This window comes from Mytilus trossulus, chromosome 4 (assembly GCF_036588685.1).
Source record: "Mytilus trossulus isolate FHL-02 chromosome 4, PNRI_Mtr1.1.1.hap1, whole genome shotgun sequence".
Taxonomy (NCBI): Eukaryota; Metazoa; Mollusca; class Bivalvia; order Mytilida; family Mytilidae; genus Mytilus; species Mytilus trossulus.
This window is the reverse complement of record NC_086376.1, coordinates 53,184,284-53,205,078: the sequence shown is the minus strand read 5'-3', so window position 1 is coordinate 53,205,078 and position 20,795 is coordinate 53,184,284. Positions and strand designations below refer to the sequence as shown.

Below are 20,795 nucleotides of genomic sequence, written 5' to 3'. Positions count from 1 at the left end.
TAGTACACATGTTCAGTATGGTGCAAACCGTGTAAAGTATTTGCAAAAAAAGGTATTGGGGCCCTGATTATCGGTTCACTGATCACGTTATAGTTTCATTTGTAGTTAGTTTACCATACCTTTTCGATCAAGTTAACATGTGACTTAATACACCTGTTGTTATGCTGTGAACTTTTAATGATACCGCTATATACCAAGCTAAAATTTTCATCAAGACATAATGGTTACTGTTCATGAAAGTGTAACAGTACGATTGGACCATTGTGTTCGAGGACACATATTCTTCATTGTTATGTGTTACTAGATTTCGAGTATTACATACTTCAATGGACATTTTGCTGATCAAGTTAAGTTTAAAAGTATTTAAACAGATATTCATTTAACATTCATCCGATTGTATTGTAGTATATAAAATTATTGGACGAATTTGCTGAAAAAAATTCATGCAAAGAGTATTCCTGTGTAAACACTTTCATTTATTTAGATTGTATACTGTTGGCTGAACATTGATATATATACATTACTTTGTGAGATATCAGGACATGTTGCACTGTAAAACCTAACAAAGGTATCTAGCTTATAATAAAGAGTTTTTGCGAGTAATAAATACAGTTCAAAAGGGACTGTCTGTGTAAATCATGTTGCAGTTGCAAAAACAGTTTCATAGTTTAGATAGCTCTTCAAATGCCACTCTTTCGCCTTCCCTTTTGTATGTTTTCCATCTGTCCAAGATATCAATAAGTGTTTGTGCTGCATTGTATTGTTTTCTTTTAAAATATATTGCAATATTTTAGAACGCGTACAGTAACCATATATGTGACAAAACTATTTGCCAACTTAGACACTTTTTACTTCGTAAAACATCTTTATTTGTCAAAATCTTGTTGTTTTGAAACTAAATAAATACGAATTAAGTAATGTTTTGTAACATTTTTTTTTCAGGATTCTTGAAATTGAATTCATTTACTTTGTAATTGAAAATATTGTCGAGAATTGACTTTTTTAATGTATAATAACCTCTATTACCACAGATAACCTTCCAAATTGTCATAGAATTTTAAGAGGTTTAACAAGTGTAATGTTAAAGCAACTCCAGGAAATTCTGTTGTTGTCTAGAGCAGTTTGATTTTTAGTAATTTGCTCAAATTATCCTTTGATGGATTCTGTAGAAGAAGTAAACAAAAATCGTACTTTGATTAAACGGAGATAGTAAGCATATCTCGAAGGAACACTATCTAACGCCAACTAATTTAAGAGAACATGCAAATGAAAATATGATATATCCGTCGCACATACAATGTGAGAATGGAAATTGAGCCTTTAATTCAAATAAACATATTTTAATAGTATGCAATTGCAAAATAAAACACAGTTCATCTTCTGTATGTTTTTCGTTGTAGTATTATGTATAATTATTTGAAATACTAATACTTTTCTACCTCAGGAATGAATTACAATAGCTGTATTTGGCAAAACTTTAAGAATTTTTGATCCTCAATGCTTGATAAGTCTTTTGTAGACGAAATGTGCGTTTGGCGCAAATACAAAATTTCAACCCTGATATCTATGATGAGCTTATTTACACCCATGACAAGACTGTAAGCACGATAAAATAACGAAAAGATACAAAATATTTCACAACCAGGTGTCCCTTTCTGCACGAATACATTCAAACATACTTTTGGACAGTCTTGAAATTACATAATAGAATATGAAGTAACTGTCTTAAAGTTTTTGATTTTTTACCGTTTTTTACCTGTTTTTAGCCACCGCTTTCAAACGTATATTAAACATTTTTAAAGCAGTATTAACTTATTAAGTAAATATTTTAATTAGTTATTTAGTAAAACGATCTCTGACTGAATAATGTATCAGTTATATATATATATAGTGTTCATTGAAGTATAAAACATTGCCACTGAAACATAGAAAAAAACATTGGGGGATGCACAACAGAAGAAAAGCCACACACCACTGTCAAAAAATGGAAATTAACTATATCGGGTTATGTGATCGTAGGATGAATTCGGAGGTCATCTCTATAGTTTATTACATGGCGTCTAGACTAAAAAACAAGAGGCTCTCAAGAGCCTGAATCGCTCACCTGAATTTTTTTGGTTTAATCTCTCATCAATGATTATTTTTGCTTTTCAATTTATTTAAATGTTCTTTGAATCGTCCTATTTTCTTCAAAAGCAAAAAAAAAATCATTTTCTCCTATGTTCTATTTTAGCCATAGGAGCTATGTTTCTTGATATGCAAGGAAATGAAATATAAAATTTATACTAGATACTCTGAAACTCTGAAACTCATTTAGCCTAAGTTTGGCTGAAATTGATACAGCAGTTTCAAAAGATAAGATTTTTTAAAGTAAGTCAACATGATGAACAAATTGTGAAAAAAGTCTTTAAAGGGCAATAACTCCTAAAGAGGTCAAATGACAATTTTGGTCAAATTGACTTATTTGTAGATCTTACTTTGCTGATCATTTTTGCTGTAAACAGTTTATCTTTATCTATAATAATATTCAAGAGATAATGACCAAAAACTGCAAAATTTCCTTAAAATTACCAATTAAGTGGCAGCAACCCAACAATTGGATGTTTGATTCATCTGAAAATTTCAGGGCTGATAAATATTGACCTAATGAACATTTTTACTCCATGTCAGATTTGCTCTTAATGCTTTCGTTTTTGAGATATAAGCCAAAAACTGCATTTGACCCCTATGTTCTATTTTAAGTAACGGCGGCCATGTTTTTTGACGGATCAAAAGTCAAAGCACACACTTTGTGCAGGATAATCTAAGGAACAATCATGCTAAGTTTTAACCAAATCCATTCAGTAGTTTCAGAGAAGAAGATTTTTTAAAGTTAGCAAATATGATGAACAAATTGTGAAAAATTGTCATTAAAGGACAATAACCCCTTAAGGGGTCAATTGACAATTTTGGTCATATTAACTTATTTGTAGATCTTACTTTGCTTTTCTTTTTTGCTGTTTACAGTTTATCTTTATCTATAATAATATTCAAGATAATGACCAAAAACTGAAAAATTTCCTTAAAATTACCAATTAAGTGGCAGCAACCCAACAATGGTTTGTTTGATTCATCTGAAAATTTCAGGGCTGTTAGATCTTGACCTAATGAACATTTTTACCCCTGTCAGATTTGCTCTAAATGCTTTCGTTTTTGAGATATAAGACAAAAACTGCATTTGACCCCTATGTTCTATTTTAAGTAACGGCGGCCATGTTTTTTGACGGATCAAAAATCGAAGCGCACATTTTGTGCAGAATATACTAAGGAACAATCATGTTAAGTTTCATTCAAATCCATTCAGTAGTTTCAGAGAAGAAGATTTTTTAAAGTTAGCAAATATGATGAACAAATTGTGAAAAATTGTCATTAAAGGACAATAAACCCTTAAGGGGTCAATTGACAATTTTGGTCATATAAACTTATTTATAGATCTTACTTTACTGATTTTTTTTGCTGTTTACAGTTTATCTTTATCTATAATAATATTCAAGATAATGACCAAAAACTGCAAAATTTCCTTAAAATTACCAATTAAGTGGCAGCAACCCAACAATGGTTTGTTTGATTCATCTGAAAATTTCAGGGCTGATAGATCTTGACCTAAGGAACATTTTTACTCCATGCCAGATTTGCTCTAAATGCTTTCGTTTTTGAGATATAAGCCAAAAACTGCATTTGACCCCTATGTTCTATTTTAAGTAACGGCGGCCGTGTTTTTTGACGGATCAAAAATCGAAGCGCACATTTTGTGCAGGATATACTAAGGAACAATCATGTTAAGTTTCATTCAAATCCATTCAGTAGTTTCAGAGGAGAAGATGTTTGAAAAATTGTTAACGACGACGACGACGACGACGGACGCCAAGTGATGAGAAAAGCTCACATGGCCATGTGAGCTAAAAAGGGACAAAAGATACCAGAGGGAGAGTCAACTCCATTGATTGAAAATAAACTGATAACGCCATGGCTAAAAATAAAAATAAAAACAGACAAATTATTATAATAGTATGAAAATAAAACGCACGAAATTTCTGATACATAGTATCGTGTACATGCATTGTTATCAGTTTATTTAAAACTTATTGTTATTTGGATATACGTTTTTGAGTCTTATTAATCAATTTTGTGAACTTTAGTCGTATCTATGAATATGTCATTGAATTTGACGGCTAGTGCTCCTTAAAGCGACATTCAAATGTATTGCTCACAATCTTTGCATGTAATTGACATGTCCTTAGTCAAAATGACGAAACAAGAGAGACTCTCTGATTTGTATTCAAGTAACAGCCCTTTAATTAACATTTTAGAAACAGTTATTTCATTGCAGATTTGGCACAGAATTTCATCAATTGATAAATAGATAAAAATGTAATAATTAAACTGTACGGTTCATTTATGCGATAAAGCATAATGTGGGCATTATGTAACGAGATGAATAGATTCTAATGACATGCATTAAATAGCGCTGAAGTCGATACTAGTTCTCATAGCAATGAATGGTTTATTAAATCATTTTACGTGATCAATTTACTGTAATCATATCTTATAATTTCATTTCCTTAAGATTTAAAAATTCAAATTTTGCTTCCTAGAAGCATTTTCCTTATATCTAGGCTGCATTTGGTAATTTTGATTCTTTAAAAAGAAAGTTGATACACAGTGTTTGGCTGAGGAACATGGTTATTGGCTAAGCAGATTTGTGAGATAGATGCCGATATGAATAATAGACTTTAAAGAAAAGATTAAAAACAGCGTTTTAAATACTTGTTTGAAAATTATACTATGACTTGACTGTAAGTATTGATCTCCACATATTGCAGTTTATTCAAAGGCATGCCGAAATTACTTGTTTACTTAAACCAAACTGTCCAACTGGTCAGAAATTGAAACTAACTGTGATAATAAAATATATAAATATAAGGGAAACAACTGTCATATTTCCGACTTAGTACATGTATTTTAAACGTTAAACAGCTATTTACCGTTATATTATTGCTGGTAGTCGAACACTGATTTTTCACATATGAACTTCCCCTTTTCTTTCTTTGTGACTCACCTCCTTATCACCAAATGCAATTGTCGACTCTTTTTATGGTTATTGTGTAAATCATGGTCTGCACTGCTATAGCGCTCGATTATACGGAATGAATATGACAGGATTGGGGACTTATCGTTTTGAATTCTACACCAGAGTTCAGTATTTTTGTTATTTTGCATTTCCACTTTGGTTAAAATATTTTGCGCAGTGAATTATATTCGCTGACTAGTTGCACAATTTCTTTGTGTGGGAAGATATGTTTATTTTATTTGATAAAAACTCATACTGTCGCAAATGATAAGAACTTTTCCATGCTAGTGTGTTTGCCATTTTCTCGACGAGTAACAAACAATAAACAGGGGAAATGTTACTCTTTTCGATCTCTATCAGCATTGACTTTTATAAGGTGGGGAAATTTTTGGAATAAACAACATGTTGTATAAAATTGTTAAGTTACAGCTGCGATCACACTTTGCGTTTCGTAGACCTCTCTTGGATACTTGACAGACAAATAAATTATTTATATAAAGACCCTGTCTTATATAAAATTAACTTCTTTAAGATTTAATCATCGTGATTTCTTTTATCAATAAGAAAACCCCATATCGTACAAATATGATATGGCCGTATTGAGTAATGAACAGTGAAAAGTAAAATCACAAAAATACTGAACTCAGAGGAAAATCAATTTGGAAAGTCCATAATCACATGGCAAAATCAAAAAACAAAACGCATCAAAAACGAATGGACAAGAACTGTCATATTCCTGACTTGGTACAGGCATTTTCAAATGTAGAAAATGGTGGATTAAACCTGGTTCTATAGCGCTAACCCTCTCACTTTAATAACAGTCTCATCAAATTCCGTTACATTTACATGATGCGTTAAATAAACAGTCTCAATCAATAAAATAGTCAAAATATGGGAACATCAGTCATCATCGTATAACACTTTAACAGGACACAACAACATCTACTATCTACGAACACATGGATTGATTTGAGTGTCTGACGTCAGAAAAATTATATACGTCACATAAATTTGTCGTTCAATGTGCATACAATAGTTATCCAAAGTACCTGGATTATAAACAATTTTAAATTTTACATAGGCAATGAGCGCAGACAGGGTTAAAAAATCAAAAGTATGTAAGAATAAATTACAGAAATCAAACTAGTCCAAAAGTTATACATAGAATTTATGAGAATCCAAAACTTTTAAAAGGAACAATTTAACAGGACACAAAAACCTATCCACGAACACATGGATCTACTTGAGTGTCCGACGTCAGAAAAATTATATACGTCACATAAATTTGTCGTTCAATGTGCATACAAACAAAGTGAAACTGTCAGCTACTGCTCACTGATGATACCCCGCAGCACGTGGATACTCTTAATAGTGTTAATATATGTAAGTGTTCGATAAACAGGAAGTTGTTGAGTGCTGATCTGAAAACGCACCACACGGTATAGCTGACTTGCATAAACCCTGAAACAAAATTTCAGAAATCCTTGTATTTTTGTTCCTGAGACAAATGCGACGAAAATTTTAAACTTGGCTACCATATGTAAAAATATATAAGTGTTCGGTAAACAAGAAATTGTTAAGTGCTGAATCTGAAAAACGCGTCACACGGTATAGCTGACTTATATAGACCCTGAAAACAAATTTCAGAAATCCTTGTAGTGAAGTTCCGAAGAAAAGAACGACAAAATTCTCATCTGGGCTATCTTGGGACGGACGGACTAGCGAATGGGTGGACTGACGAACAGACAGGTAAAACAGTATACCCCGAATTTTGAAAAGAGGGGGTATAAAAAAAATTCAAACACGAAACTAATAGCTTATTTATTACATTACAATAAACAAAATGAAAATATGACAGACATGGGCATTTAAGGACCGTAATACAGGATCCTGAACTTGGACAGGAACATACATTATATTGCGAGGTTAAGTAGGTGTGTGAGCGCTCGATGTACCTATAACCTCCAAAACTAGTGTGATAAAAACAAATTGTTGCATTACAATTACAAGTATCATAACTCAGGAAAGAGAAACAGAAAATATCGAACTTCATAATATTGATGTTACTAATTGTTCTGCACCAGATGCACATTTCAACAATTAATCTGTCACTAGTGGTCCAAAACATTCCATCAAAATTTTGTCCGTTTAACGTTTTGATTTAATCAAAATTTAGGAAACAGCTTTATCAAATTATTTTATAAGTTGTATTCTTTTATTACAATGCTCTTCTCCATTTAGTTGTATGCGTCCCGCTGAGTTTTGCCATAAAGTCGACTGTTTTCTCATAATAAATCGAAACTGGCATATTAATATGAAGTAATAATAATATATTTTGTTGTGGTATGATACTCTTTCAGAGGCTTTAAGCTTTCATTCTCATCTTTTTGTTATGAAATAATAATCCAAATGTTAAAGTTATTAATCATTTTTAACCGGATTTTTGTGACAAAAATGTCGGTTATTGATTTGGGGATGTACGGCGGTCGGCCGGTCGGGCGGTCGGTCAGTCGGGCGGGCGGCAATCAAATGTTGTCCGTGCAGTAACTCGTTACTAACAACTAAATGAAGGTCAAGTTCAATAATGGCGATTTTGACTTTTACCGTTCAGAAGTTATGGTTCTTGAAAGATGTCGTGTCCGTGCATTTACGCATGAACTGTTTTACCAAAGCTTCCCAAATTTGAATCTGTTGTTACTGATGACAAAATGGAGGTCAAGATCAATAATGACGATTTTGACTTTTACCGTTCAGGAGTTATGATTCTTGAAAGATTGAAAAATGGTGTTTCCAGTCGTGTCCGTGCATTTTCTCATGAACCATTCAACCAAAGCTTTTGATATTTTAATATGTTGTTACTGATGACAAAATGTAGGTCAAGTCCAATAATGACGATTTTGACTTTTACCGTTCAGGAGTTATGGTTCTTGAAAGATTGAAAAATGGCATTTCCATTCACGTTGTTGCATTTACTCATGAACCATTCAATCTAAGCTTTTCAAATTTTAATATGTTGATACTGATGACAAAATAGAGGTCAAATTTGATATTGACGATTTTCACTTTCACCATTCATCAGTAATGGTTCTTGTGATATTGCCAGGACACAAATAAATATGAATAAATCCGGTTTGCTGTAGTTGTGACAGCCTCTTGTTTATTTTATATTAAAGACATTAACATTATTAACCAATCATCATTATTTTAGATATTTTATAGTAACGTTTCAGTGTCGAATCAAGTTCATATTGACATTAGGCAATACTTGCGCATTGCAAATGATTGTATGTTACACATTCTTTAAATAGTGTTTATCTAAATATAATAAATGGCTATTTAAATTGAAATTTACATAATTTCAAAAAATACAAATGTTTTGACTTCATGGAGGTATGCTTTTATTTTATATTTTTTGTATGCATTGGCCGTGATCGAAATTGTTATTTGATAAGTAATTGCCGTGATCTTACTATATAGTGTTAATCTCCATGGAGTTATAGTTTCAATTGCGATACCTTATCTGTTGCTTGTATTAGTGACACTTTGTTCACAAACTTTCAAAATACTGCTAACCATTCTGTTTTATTTGCAGGAATAATTTAGTTTATTGCTGGCTCAACCTACAGTTCGCATTTCCTTATCAGATTAGATTCGTTTACAATTTGCGAACAAATATATGTTCTATCGTACGCTATAGAACTAAATAGATATAGATAAAAGTAATAAATAAGATACTATGGACGAAATTATAACCCAATTTCTATTATAATAGTTCACGAGAGACTTTGATACCTATATATCATGCTTATTGTTTGGTTTTATCTGTTGGAAGAAAAACTCGCGAGTATAGAAAATAGACAGAATGAATGAAATGCGAGCTGATTTAACTAATGATAGAGTAATTATAGAACATCTCCTCTGATAATGTCATAATCACCAACTGTGTTCATGTAAGCATTAAACAACGCGATTAACATGAGAGAAAATTTAAAGATATAGAGCTTAAATGACGTTGAAGCATGATTTATATTGTAGTGAACGTTATAACCTTCAAACATCCAATATATTACTTCCTTCGAAAACACGTTTGGGCCTTGTGCTGTCAGTCACAACCAAGGTTCAGTAAAAATGTTAGAGGTTTACCATTATCATGATTATGTGATACTATGTATTGCTATTTTTTTTTCTTTCGAGACTTTATCATAAAAATCATCATTTTATTTGTAGGAATGATTTACAAGATTAAGGGTGTATACTTTAATTAAACTAACTCTCTTACGCCACATTAGAAGATTAAGAAATGCTGAATGCAATTATTAATTTTTCCTTTAGTGTGTAGAAGTTTTTTTTATAGTATTTTCGGAAATGTTTAGTAAAAATGATGTTTGGAGGCTTGAAATACAATTTATTGTAAAACTGTTAAATTCATAAGGCGACATGGGAATATGGATCAATTCTTATAACTTATTTGAAATTCCAACATTTCGGACGAAAATATTTTTGATGGTTGCTCTAAAAGCTTAGTTTTACTATTGTCTTTTTGTCAATTTTGGCTTCAGTGGTTTTTGTCTCTGAATTTAGATTTTTCATTTGTCGCTTTATATCTGTTATTCTCATATGTAAAATTGCTTCTATTCTAAAAATTGTTCAAATCAATGGAGACTTCTCTTGTTACCTATTTCTTCAATGAATTCATAAAAGACCTACAAGTCTTACATTCTGTTTTGTAATTAACTTTGCATCATTTGGATAATTGGAAATCAATCGAACCTATCGAACCAAAATTTAATTATATTAGTTAGAGCAACGTTATTTTTGAAAATTGCTTACGTTTAATTATTAGCATTACACTATTAATGGAAAGGTGTCTTGCTTTGACATTGGATCATGCACTTTGTGTTTACTCGTTAATCTCAGATGTCGTTCATTAGTGTTTGTATTTTGAATTGATCGTAGAGCAAACAACAATCTATCAGATAGACATGTTGGAATATTGACTTTCTCCTTTTTGAATTTTGAAAGATTTATCTTTTTTAAATATGAGAGAAGGTACCGAGGGACAATCGTCGTGGAATGACAGGCAACATGATCAGCAGAAAACGGACAAAAAATACCAACCACTATACAAACTTATGTGAGAGCATAAAAAAACCGCACCAATTTAATTTGAACGATAGACTAATGCTGAACTATCTTTACAGTTGTATTGATGTTTCTTCATCGAAGATATGGATGAAATGTCTCACAGAAGGTAGTTTTACCCGACACTGACGCAAATTTTCTATCAGAACAATAAATAACTCTGATTGTTTCCAATATTTTGTGTTAATTTTGGTATATAGCAAATGTCTTCGACGCGGTGGTCGATTATTGCATGAGAAAAAAACAAATTATAGTGTCGTGTTAAAGTACTTTCATCAAATCTGACAAGCGATAGATAAGTTCAAAATAACAAGAAACAAGTCTGTCGATGAAGACGGTAATGCATGTTTTAAAACAAGATATTGTCGTTCGAATTAAAAAGTTATCAAGTAAATATCTGTTAAAGAGGAAAAAATATCAGAAAGTATATCTTCTTTTATTAAAAAAACAACCGAAAATAGAGATGAGTTTTACGATTTTCTTTTAAACAACCTCAATATTAGTTAGAGTGCTAAATTATTTTGATATATATCATTGGCATTACACTGTTACAGATCTCAAATATTTGAAACCTTTACATATATTCATGTTTTCTTTTCGTATGTGCCTATTGAGAGTTATATCACATATCTTTGACATTTTTATCATCTTTATCAATGTTTTAAGCTTGGTCAGTGCATCTTCAAATTTGAAAGTGTTTTTCATACGTCTTTCAGGCAGACCACCCAGGTCTTACAGCCTCTTTTATCTCGTTCCATTTACCATTGCTTTAGAAATATTCAATCGCATACATTCTTTAGCTGATCGTCTGAGAGTTTTAAATCTTGATAATGTGATATTTTTGCATATTTTATTGACTTTTAAGTACATGCTTTCAATTTGGCATTTTGATTATCTTTTGCATCAGTAAAATTGTCATGTATAATTTTATAAAAGCAAGTAGTTAATCATTGAAATGTAAATTTGTTTTGTCTTGATGTTGAGCACTAAAACCACAAGTTCAAATGAAACGGAAAATGGAAAGTTATGTTTGTGTTAGCGGTATGACGTTTGTATGTATTATTCATTTATTTCTTTTTAATTTGATATGTTATATTTACGTAAGGGGAATTTTCATGAGAATGAATCTTTATGAGGCGAACATTAGAACAAATGCACTTCCCCCTGTGATGTTGTGTGTTTTTTTTATATTGATACGGTTTAAACTAGCATATATTCGTTAGTGTATATTTCGTTTTGATTATTATGTTTTAAATAAATAAACGTATATAAACGTATATAAAACAGATTTGGTAGGCTCTTAAGAAAGGATAGACTTTGAAAGAATGGAAATTAGGTCTGCCACTAGACTTGTCAGGGTTGTATTGGTTTAGCCAGTAATCAATCTTTGTAATTGGTTAATTATATGAACATTCTCCCGAAAAAGCCGTAGGTATCAATCTATAGGAAAATAGTACATTACTATCACTCATTTGAGACAATACTAATTTCCAATCAATTTTATTGACTGCGATACTTTAATCTCTTTTGAGAAATCATACAACTGTGGACCTTCAATTTACACATCTGTCCAAAACGGCTGGACCCACAAAATGTTTCTAGAATTCTGAGAATTACTAAAAATAATGTCCCATTAAGATTGGATCCAGAGGAGCAGAAGAGGGATAAAATCCATAGGTCGATTAAAAAAATATGGCAACAAAAACAACCCAAAACAATTATTCAAAAAATCTAAGATTGAACCAGATGAATTCCTAAAAAAACCTAGGGGCGAAATTTTAGTTATTCTTGTTTGGCTAGTTACCCCTGCTGTGTTATTCCTGTTCAATTATGTTGATACGTCTTATCAGATAAATATGTATCCTATATAACAATTAAACTTAACAAAAGTCATTAACTATTGGTCAAGTAAATTCTCATACCCAAAGGACACAACAAATGATGGCTTCAATTATGAATGATGCCGTTAACCACCGGTATTACTAACAATAAATGGCCGCTGCTTAGGGTACACATTTATGTCAAAAATTAATACTAGGCTAAGATTCTATTGTTTTAGGTGTAGATGATATACGTAGTGATATTTTTGCATGTCATATTGTTTGTGTTAACAAATAAAAAATATAAAACATTTCAATTTCTTACCTATATTTTGAAACAAAAGAATATTTTATTATAACCATACTTATTTCCTAATGTCTCCGTTTCTTATTTTTTGATCGTCTTATTCCAAGAATTATCTCAAAGGCTCTACGGAAATCATCATTGAATAGAGTATATAAAATAGGATTTATACCGGAGTTGGCATATCCTAGCCAGATAATGGCAGCCTGTATATGAATGTCAAGTTCACAACTATCACAGAAGCTTCGGATTAAATACATAAAAAGGAAAGGGATCCAACAAAAACAGAAACATGCCATTACTATTGCCATTCTTTTAGTTGCTCTTTGTTCTCTCAGTTCATATTTACTCTTTATACCAGTCATACTTTTATTCCGTAGTTGAATAGCACGTTTCCTCAAGGAACTGCCTTTTTTTATTTTTAAAGATTTCTGACCTTCACTGTCACGTCTCTGATTATTGTTGTTTTTATTAGAACGTTTTATAATCAAACAATTGAACATAGGTGAACATGACTTGCATGCACATCCACTGCAGCATATATTTTCTTCCTTATAACTGACAGTGTCACCGGAACTATCGTCCATTACTATCCCGTTCTCATCGTTATCGTCAGTTGAACGACTAGGTTCACTGTGTTTTTTCTTCCCGTTCATTGCAGATACGGGTTGTTTTGTTTTTGGACCAGCTTGTGTTTGCTGTTCAGCTGACCCTTTCACATCGTTGCTAACGGTCAGCAACATTGTCGAACTGTTAGTTTTAAGATCTTTTTCGTTATTAAGATTATATCCTTTTGACTTTGGGTCGTCTGTAGATTTCCGTAAAGGTCTTTTAGGATACGGACTAATTTGTGTGGATTTGTCTTTCATGACAATAGGAGACTGTAAGTCTATTTGAGTTGTGCATGATGTAGCTGTTTGTGGATTAATACAACTTGTTTCATTGTCATTATCAATGTTACAATGCTTCTTTTTATGGCGAGGCTTTAAAATTCTTGTTCTTTTCTTTAATACTATGAATATTCTAATATATAAAAATGTCATTAAGAAAATTGGTATGACAAATGAGCCCATAGCAGAATAAACTACATACCCTCCTGTCTGAAAGAGAACACATTCATACCGGTTTATTTTCGGATTATACCGATACAAGTTCGAAATCATATCTCGCCATCCTATAAATGGTGCGAATGATACTATTAAAGAAAATAACCACACAAAAATAATATAAATTAAGGCTCTGACGGGAGAACGTCGTTCAAAATACCACACTGGATAAATAGTAGCAGTGTAGCGGTCCACAGCTATTGTACATAATCCCCAAATAGATGCTGTACAGTTTAAAACGTCAATGCACAACCATAATGTACACATGGTCTCACCGAAAACCCAAAAACCTAGTAAATCGTGAACTGTGGAAAGCGGAAGAACAGTTATGGCTAAAAGTAAATCGCTGACAGCTAAGTTTCCGATCAAACAGTTTGAAATTGAACGAAGATTTGGAAATTTGTAGAGTGCGCATAGCACAAGTATGTTTCCAAAAATTGTCCAAAGGGTTATCACAGCTAGGACCAAGGCAACGATGACTAGTAACGGAAAAGATGAATGAATAATAGAACACACAGGATCTTCCAGTTTCCATCTGCTGCTGTTAGAATCGCAAACGTTTTTAAAAGTCTCGTTTAAAGTTTCTAAACTGTTATTCATATCATAAAATCCTGAAAGATTGAATTGTATATTGTTATAGACGTTTTCTTCCATTTTGGCTCTTTACTTAAAGAACGTATAGAATATTTCCAAAATCCATTGAAAAAACTTTAATCGTCTATCTAAGTATGATATTCTCACCACATTGCATTTTGGCTTCCGTAATGTTCTTTGTCGCTAAGTAAGTCTTTGCATCACTGTATATCGTATGTGTCTTATTGAAACCACGCATGGAAAATTAACCGCTAAGTTGTAAATCCATTTTTATCCTTTGAACATATTTATCCGATATGGCACTTCTTTATTATGTGTAGCACTACTGACTTGTCAATATCCTTCTCAGAATTCTATCACGTTGTTCATTGGCGATAAAATACAATATTGTAAACAAATCATATTCGCATAATAAAGGAAATCAAAAGTGATCAACGGCAAGAGTTTTATTCTTATGAAGGGCTATTTTATCAGATAAAATTCGTCTCTCAAGAATTATCCTCAGTTGATTTTGGAATCCTTTTTGGATTTGACGATGAGAAATATTCATATATTTCTTTTCAATTTCATGTGTCACCAATTCGGTCGGAACAAAAGTATTTTACAATTTAATGTGTTTTTCCGCTAAGCATTCCAACATTTTTCAATACACTAATAAGAAATCCTTTGAGGAGATAAATTAAATAAGAGAAGATGCTTGTCTTCTAAATGTGCTATATAACATAGTCCAGCCTCTGATTCGCCAGGAAGTTTATGGTAGCAGTGAATTGTATATGCTGATAGAATTGACAATGTCGATTCTTAGTAGACACCAATCTAATTTGATTTTTCATCAAAGTTTGTTCGGTTTTTCTTTAAAAAAAAAAAGTGAAACAGTCTTGATATATTGCACAAGAGAACAAAAGGTGAAATGTGAACCTAGAACTGCTTTGATAACAATCATTCGTTATATTTTGACTACTGTATTTTGACTGTCAGCTCTTTCTACACAATTACTAAAGATGATGACATGTAGCATGTACCAATCAGATTGTTGTTTTTTTACTATTACGATTTGTTTTCGTATATTGAAAAATTCTTTCAGTTCCCAATAGACAGACGAACAGATTTCTTCCTGAGCTATTTAGCTAATTTTCCTCAGGAACACGGACATTTAAACATTTATCACCATTAGATGTTTAGGTTGTTCTTGATTATTTCAGATTGTTTTCAATAATCTAAACAAACAGTTTGATCAGGTGTTTTCTTACTTTATCATTTCTTCTTGGTTATATTTAAGAAATTCCGAAAGTTTCAGTATTTTTTTCACATATGGCGTTTTGATATCCCTGTTTATTCGTATAAGTATTGTAAATCGGCATACATTGTTTCTGTAGGTGATTTGTCTTCAAAGATCTCTGCAAATAGAAAAAAATCATGACAGTGGTACATCAATCATTTAACATTTCCCATGGATAAGGTTTCTTAGAAATGTGTAAGTTGTCTTAATGGACGGGTTGTGTCAGACACTTTTTACTACTTTGGATTGTCAAATGTTGCGTTGATTAATTTTAGGTCGGCATGCACTAATGGTGCCTTTTGGTGAAATTTTTATTTTTATGCTAGTCGGAAATTGCACAATTATTCAAAATAATGAATCAAATGGTTTGTTTGGTGGACAGTCTAAATGATGCTTGCTAGTGTCACATTTCAGAATAACCGCAATATTTCGAAAATTGCATTTATGGGTTTTCATAAGTAAAGCATTTTTCTCTGGTTTCTCTAAAACAAATATTTTTTGTTTTTTTTGTTTATTGCAAAGGCCATAAGAACTTGTAAATGCAGTCTGTTATTACTAAAAATTATTCTTAATAGTGTTGCATGAAAAATATGATGTTTTAGGGAAGACTAAAAAGGCCAAACCAACATTTGTCAGTTCGTGGAACATAAGAGTTATTTGACAACTATCATATTACTTCTGTACAAATAAATAGACTGATTTGATAAATCTTAAATAATTAGAGTCAAATGTACCAAATTAAGCATCATTGTTTTTAAAAATTGAAAAAAAATATATCCTCACTACTTGACTAGAATTATACAGATTACTTATCAGAGAATTATTCTCTTCCATTAATGAAATTAGTTATTAAAAAGCATATGAAATTTCAGTATTGCTTTTCAATTAAGATAACTCGATCCTCATTCAAAACTATCAATCTCATTTATTTTTAATTTATCAACTGAAATAAATCAGATTCAAATTAATGATGATATAGCAATATACTAAGAACATTATAATAGTCCAGAGATGCATCTCAAACGTAAAAAGGCGGTTTGAGGATTGGTGGAGCGTACTATAGAAACTGAAAACTAATATTGTTGTATCCGTATGCTTTCCTTTATTAAAATTAAAGATACTAAGTTGAAACTACCAGGACACTACCAATAAAACCAAGGAGTAAACAAAGACTCACAATACCAAAGGACATTTACATCAACAGTTATATATAATAAATAAAAAACAACACGAACTCCACTAAAAAAACGGGATTGAAATCAGGTGCTCCGGACGGGGTAGCAATATACTCGGATTAATTGTTTTATTGAATGTATGATGAATATTCATTCGTACATAGACGAATATTTACTGCTGATTATCTTCTAGTTATACAGTATTAAAGAGCACGGAACTATTTTGTAGCATTCCTGTTTAGCGGAATATTTCACCTTTGTCCCAATTATTGTACTTTCCATCGTCTTAAAAAGCATTGACATTGATACAACAAAGTAATGCTGTAATTCACTTATCTTATACCGTGTAGATATTTTAATTGAAAACAAGCAGATTTAATTAATATTCTTGGACCGATCATGTTCTGTTCGTGTGTATTGGTTGCTCACGATTATTAGGCGTTAATTGACGTTTCTGCTCATTTTCTTTCTTGTTTAATGTATTGTATGATAGTCGGAGCAGCATTACTATGTTAAGGGCTAGGTTTTATTTACAACTTGATAGAAAACTTCTATTAAGCGATATTGGTCTGACGAAATCAGACAGAAAATGTGTTGTTAATTGCAGTTTTACATCATTTTGTACGGAAAAAATGGTCGGTTATTGTTCCGTTAAATATAGATAATGGGCTTGTAGTTTTTATTACAATGGTGATCTATAAATGACTTTGAAATAAATTTTTGAGAGGACAGGTTTTTTGAAAAAAGATGTTTAAGTAAGCGATTTTTTTAAAGTGCATTGATAGTGTCACCAGTCAGCATAAGGTTTAGTATAGATCGATTTGATGGAGAGAAAAAATACAAATACTTTCTTCCGATGATAGACAAATTAACATTTTATTTCAATTTAAGAGGTCACAACTCTTCAATTACGAAATTTATTGCTATATGAAATGGCTTTGAGAATGTGCCACTATTGTGATTAGAAGCAATTCAAACAAAGTCATAACGACATGTCACGAAAAACTTTGCCGGTATGTGTATCATTTTTGGCGATAGCTCAGGAAAAGCATAACAATAAAGAATTTATGGCCGTTTCATGATAGAACATCAAAAAGTCAAATTTTATTTTATGATTGAAAAGTCTGACCTTTAAGTACTATTTTGTTGTCCCTTGTGAATGTTGCCTTTTCATGACATGCTACATTAGTTTCCAGAATGGAGGAAATAAGAATGGTTTATTGGTTTTGTTCTTTATAAATTAGATTAATATGCACTGTAAAACTTATTACAAAGTTGAAATAGTTATTATTCCCGTAAAAATTATAAATCTAAAAATCGAGGTTCAATTCGCAATGTGTATGCTTTAAATGGAAAAAAAATCTTTGCAACGGCCACAAAATCTACATTGAAAAATATTGTCGTTTTAAACAAAGAAAATCGGACAATCTTTTCTTTGGTGTATTTCATCTAATGAAATTTATTTTAAAAAGGTGCATGTTGGCGATAGATTAACTAAAAAATATGAAAAAGGGGCGAAAGATACCAGAGGGACAGTCAAACTCATAAATAAAAAAACAAACTGGCAACGCCATGGCTAAAAATAAAAAGAATTAACAGACAAATAAAGTACACAAGACACAACATAGAAAACTAAACACTAAGCAACACGAACCCCACCAAAAACTAGGGGCGATCTCAGGTGTTCCAGTAGGGTAAGCAGATCCTGCTCCATATATGGCACCAATCGTGTTGCTTATATTATTACAAACCCTGTATATAGTCTTATTTGGAACACTTATGTTTAATAATAAATAAATGATATTTAAGTCTAATTCACGCGTCCACAAGTAAAAACATTTTTCTTTCACAATCTATTACTTAAAATAGTTTCTAGTTAACTATTTTCAGTAAATCTTGTCGAGCTTCTTTCATATTTGTGTCCATATTGCTTCATTGAAGAAAGACAAATGTGGACACTTTTGCTCAAGAAGTGGACACATTCATCATGCTTTTTGAAAGTTTCATTGGCTTATAGACCATTGTTCTAGGGAAAATATAAATAATAAAAAAGAAAAATAAATTTTCAATTTATACAAATAATTTAACTCTGAAAGCATTATGTGCGAATTTTTGAATGCATACGTATTTTGATAATAAAAATTGTTTCCTCTTAAACTAAGGTCATTGTCTTTTCTCAGCGAACTGTTATCAGACCTCAACTGTTTGGCAATTAAATCTGTCACAAGTTGATAAAATACTGTAGCTGTTACAGATCATACAAATTCAGTCCGGACTGAAGATTTTCGGGGTTTAACGTAAGCTGTTGTGAAACATTCCACGACATTTTCACACTTAATGCACGATCAGATAATTCATATCTATATTGATCAGGAGTCAAATACTGAAACATGAATTTATTTGTTTTCAATCTAACATTGAAAGAAAATGATGAATTTAATTTTTAAAACGTAACAGATTGGTTTGTAATTTTTCATTTTTCTATTGCGGAAAGTGATTCAATTAGTTAGAAACAAGACAAGGGGTTGCTAGATCATGGAGATAGTGGGTTACTTTGTGATTTTTTGATAAATGATTTTCTAATTGATGAAAGAATTTTATTTCACTCTGTGTATTTCCTTAATGGTTTTTAAATGGAGCTTTGTAATCTATACTTAAGACTTTTAAATATTATTTATAAGACGTTGCTTTTATTCCTTAAATCAAATGATCGCAGATTGGAATACATTTTATAATAACGAACTAAACGAACACATATCATTGTTGCGATCTCAAGGCGAAAACAATACGTCATTTTTTTTATGGCCCAAGAATTATCAATGTGTCAAATTCAAGGTTCGTTTAATTTACAAGTATGTACATCTCATCAGCAGTTGCTGTAAATGTTTTGCCATACTTGCATGAATAATTTGAAATTATGATTACTAGGTTATACAATAAACATAAAGCGTTTAACTTAAACAGTAAACTGTTCATCCTTGAATTACCCAAGAACACTCTTCGTCGCCTTTATATTTTGTCTATCGAATGATATCACTCGGTTTCCAGATCCACATATGTAAATCTCAATCAACATTATACTTGATATATCTTACGATTGAAAAATAATAATATTTCATTGCGATATACTGATATAAATTGTTGATTTGAATCTATGTAAATGTTAGGCCATTTTCTTTATTTTTGACAGTTTTAACATGATGTTAAACATTATAACATCAAATAAAAAACCAATATAATGAAATTGGAACCAGAAGAAGTAGAAAAACAAAAGGCAATGCACGACTGGTAACAATAAAAAGCGACGACGCATGTTTGTGTACTATCAAGGGCACACTAACACGAAAAGCAAACTAAACTATAAAGATTTTGGGAAACGAAATAGCATTACACTTGCAATTTGTATATTTAAGGTATAATGCGCAGTTATATTACGGAAACTTCAGTAACAGTGGTTCTTAAAAGTCATTAAAGGAACCGGGTTTACAATTTGGTATGCTTAAAGAGCCTTAAAATAACTCACTAAAGTACCCGCTACTTTACACCGTAACAATCCATATGCAGACATGTTATCTGAGATGACTTTGTTCTTGTTTTTTTTTTTAAAGAAAATTGATATTAATATCTTTTTGATGTGTTTTGCATTATTATTAAAAGTGAATATTAAATTTATCTTTTAGATTGCATACTTTCAAGATCATTCAACTCTTACATCTTAGGACTGATTGCATTGTTTCAAAAGTTATATGATATGTTTCACAGTTCAAGGATGTAATCATAATTTAATTTGGCGTAAATGGAAAGTATGTCCCTGCTTAATACTATGTTTGTAACGTTTTGTCTGCTTCATATCCTTTTGTCTGCAAAGTCATTATTTTCTCCTCCGTATTACATAAACTATTATCGCAGCACGACATGAGATCATTCATTTGACTTTTTATTTAATAGAAAAATATTTTCTCTAGGTATTGTCATGTTTTTTTCTCTCGTTAAACTTTAATGTATAAAATGGAGGGAAAAAAATTTGAATCCAAGACATATTTCACGTTCGTTACATGGTAACGGTTGCTGTCCAAACTGCTCATGCACAGTAGTCACTGAAATTCTTTTTATAAGAGGTGGAAGATATCAAAAAATAAATCAACTACTAGACAACAAAAGATAAGAAACCAAGGAGATGACAACAAAATCAGTGGTCAAGAAAAGACAATGTAGTACCATAAGCAAAAAAGTAATAGATAAACAACTAGGATGGCAAACAGCAT

General features: G+C 31.5%; 2 protein-coding genes across 2 annotated transcripts in view; one reads left to right on the top strand and one right to left on the bottom strand.

Moving 5' to 3' along the window:
• LOC134715506 (phosphatidylinositide phosphatase SAC2-like) overlaps window positions 1-20,795 on the top strand; it is a 216,434-nt gene that overhangs the window by 55,584 nt on the left and 140,055 nt on the right. The window lies entirely within an intron of this gene.
• Window positions 12,403-20,795, bottom strand: part of LOC134715508 (octopamine receptor 2-like) — a 39,394-nt gene continuing 31,001 nt past the window's right edge. The window contains exon 2 of the mRNA XM_063577714.1: window positions 12,403-15,473. Within this exon, the coding sequence (XP_063433784.1) occupies window positions 12,445-14,136 (1,692 nt within the window). The 5' untranslated portion in view covers window positions 14,137-15,473 and the 3' untranslated portion in view covers window positions 12,403-12,444. The remainder of the gene's footprint in view (window positions 15,474-20,795) is intronic.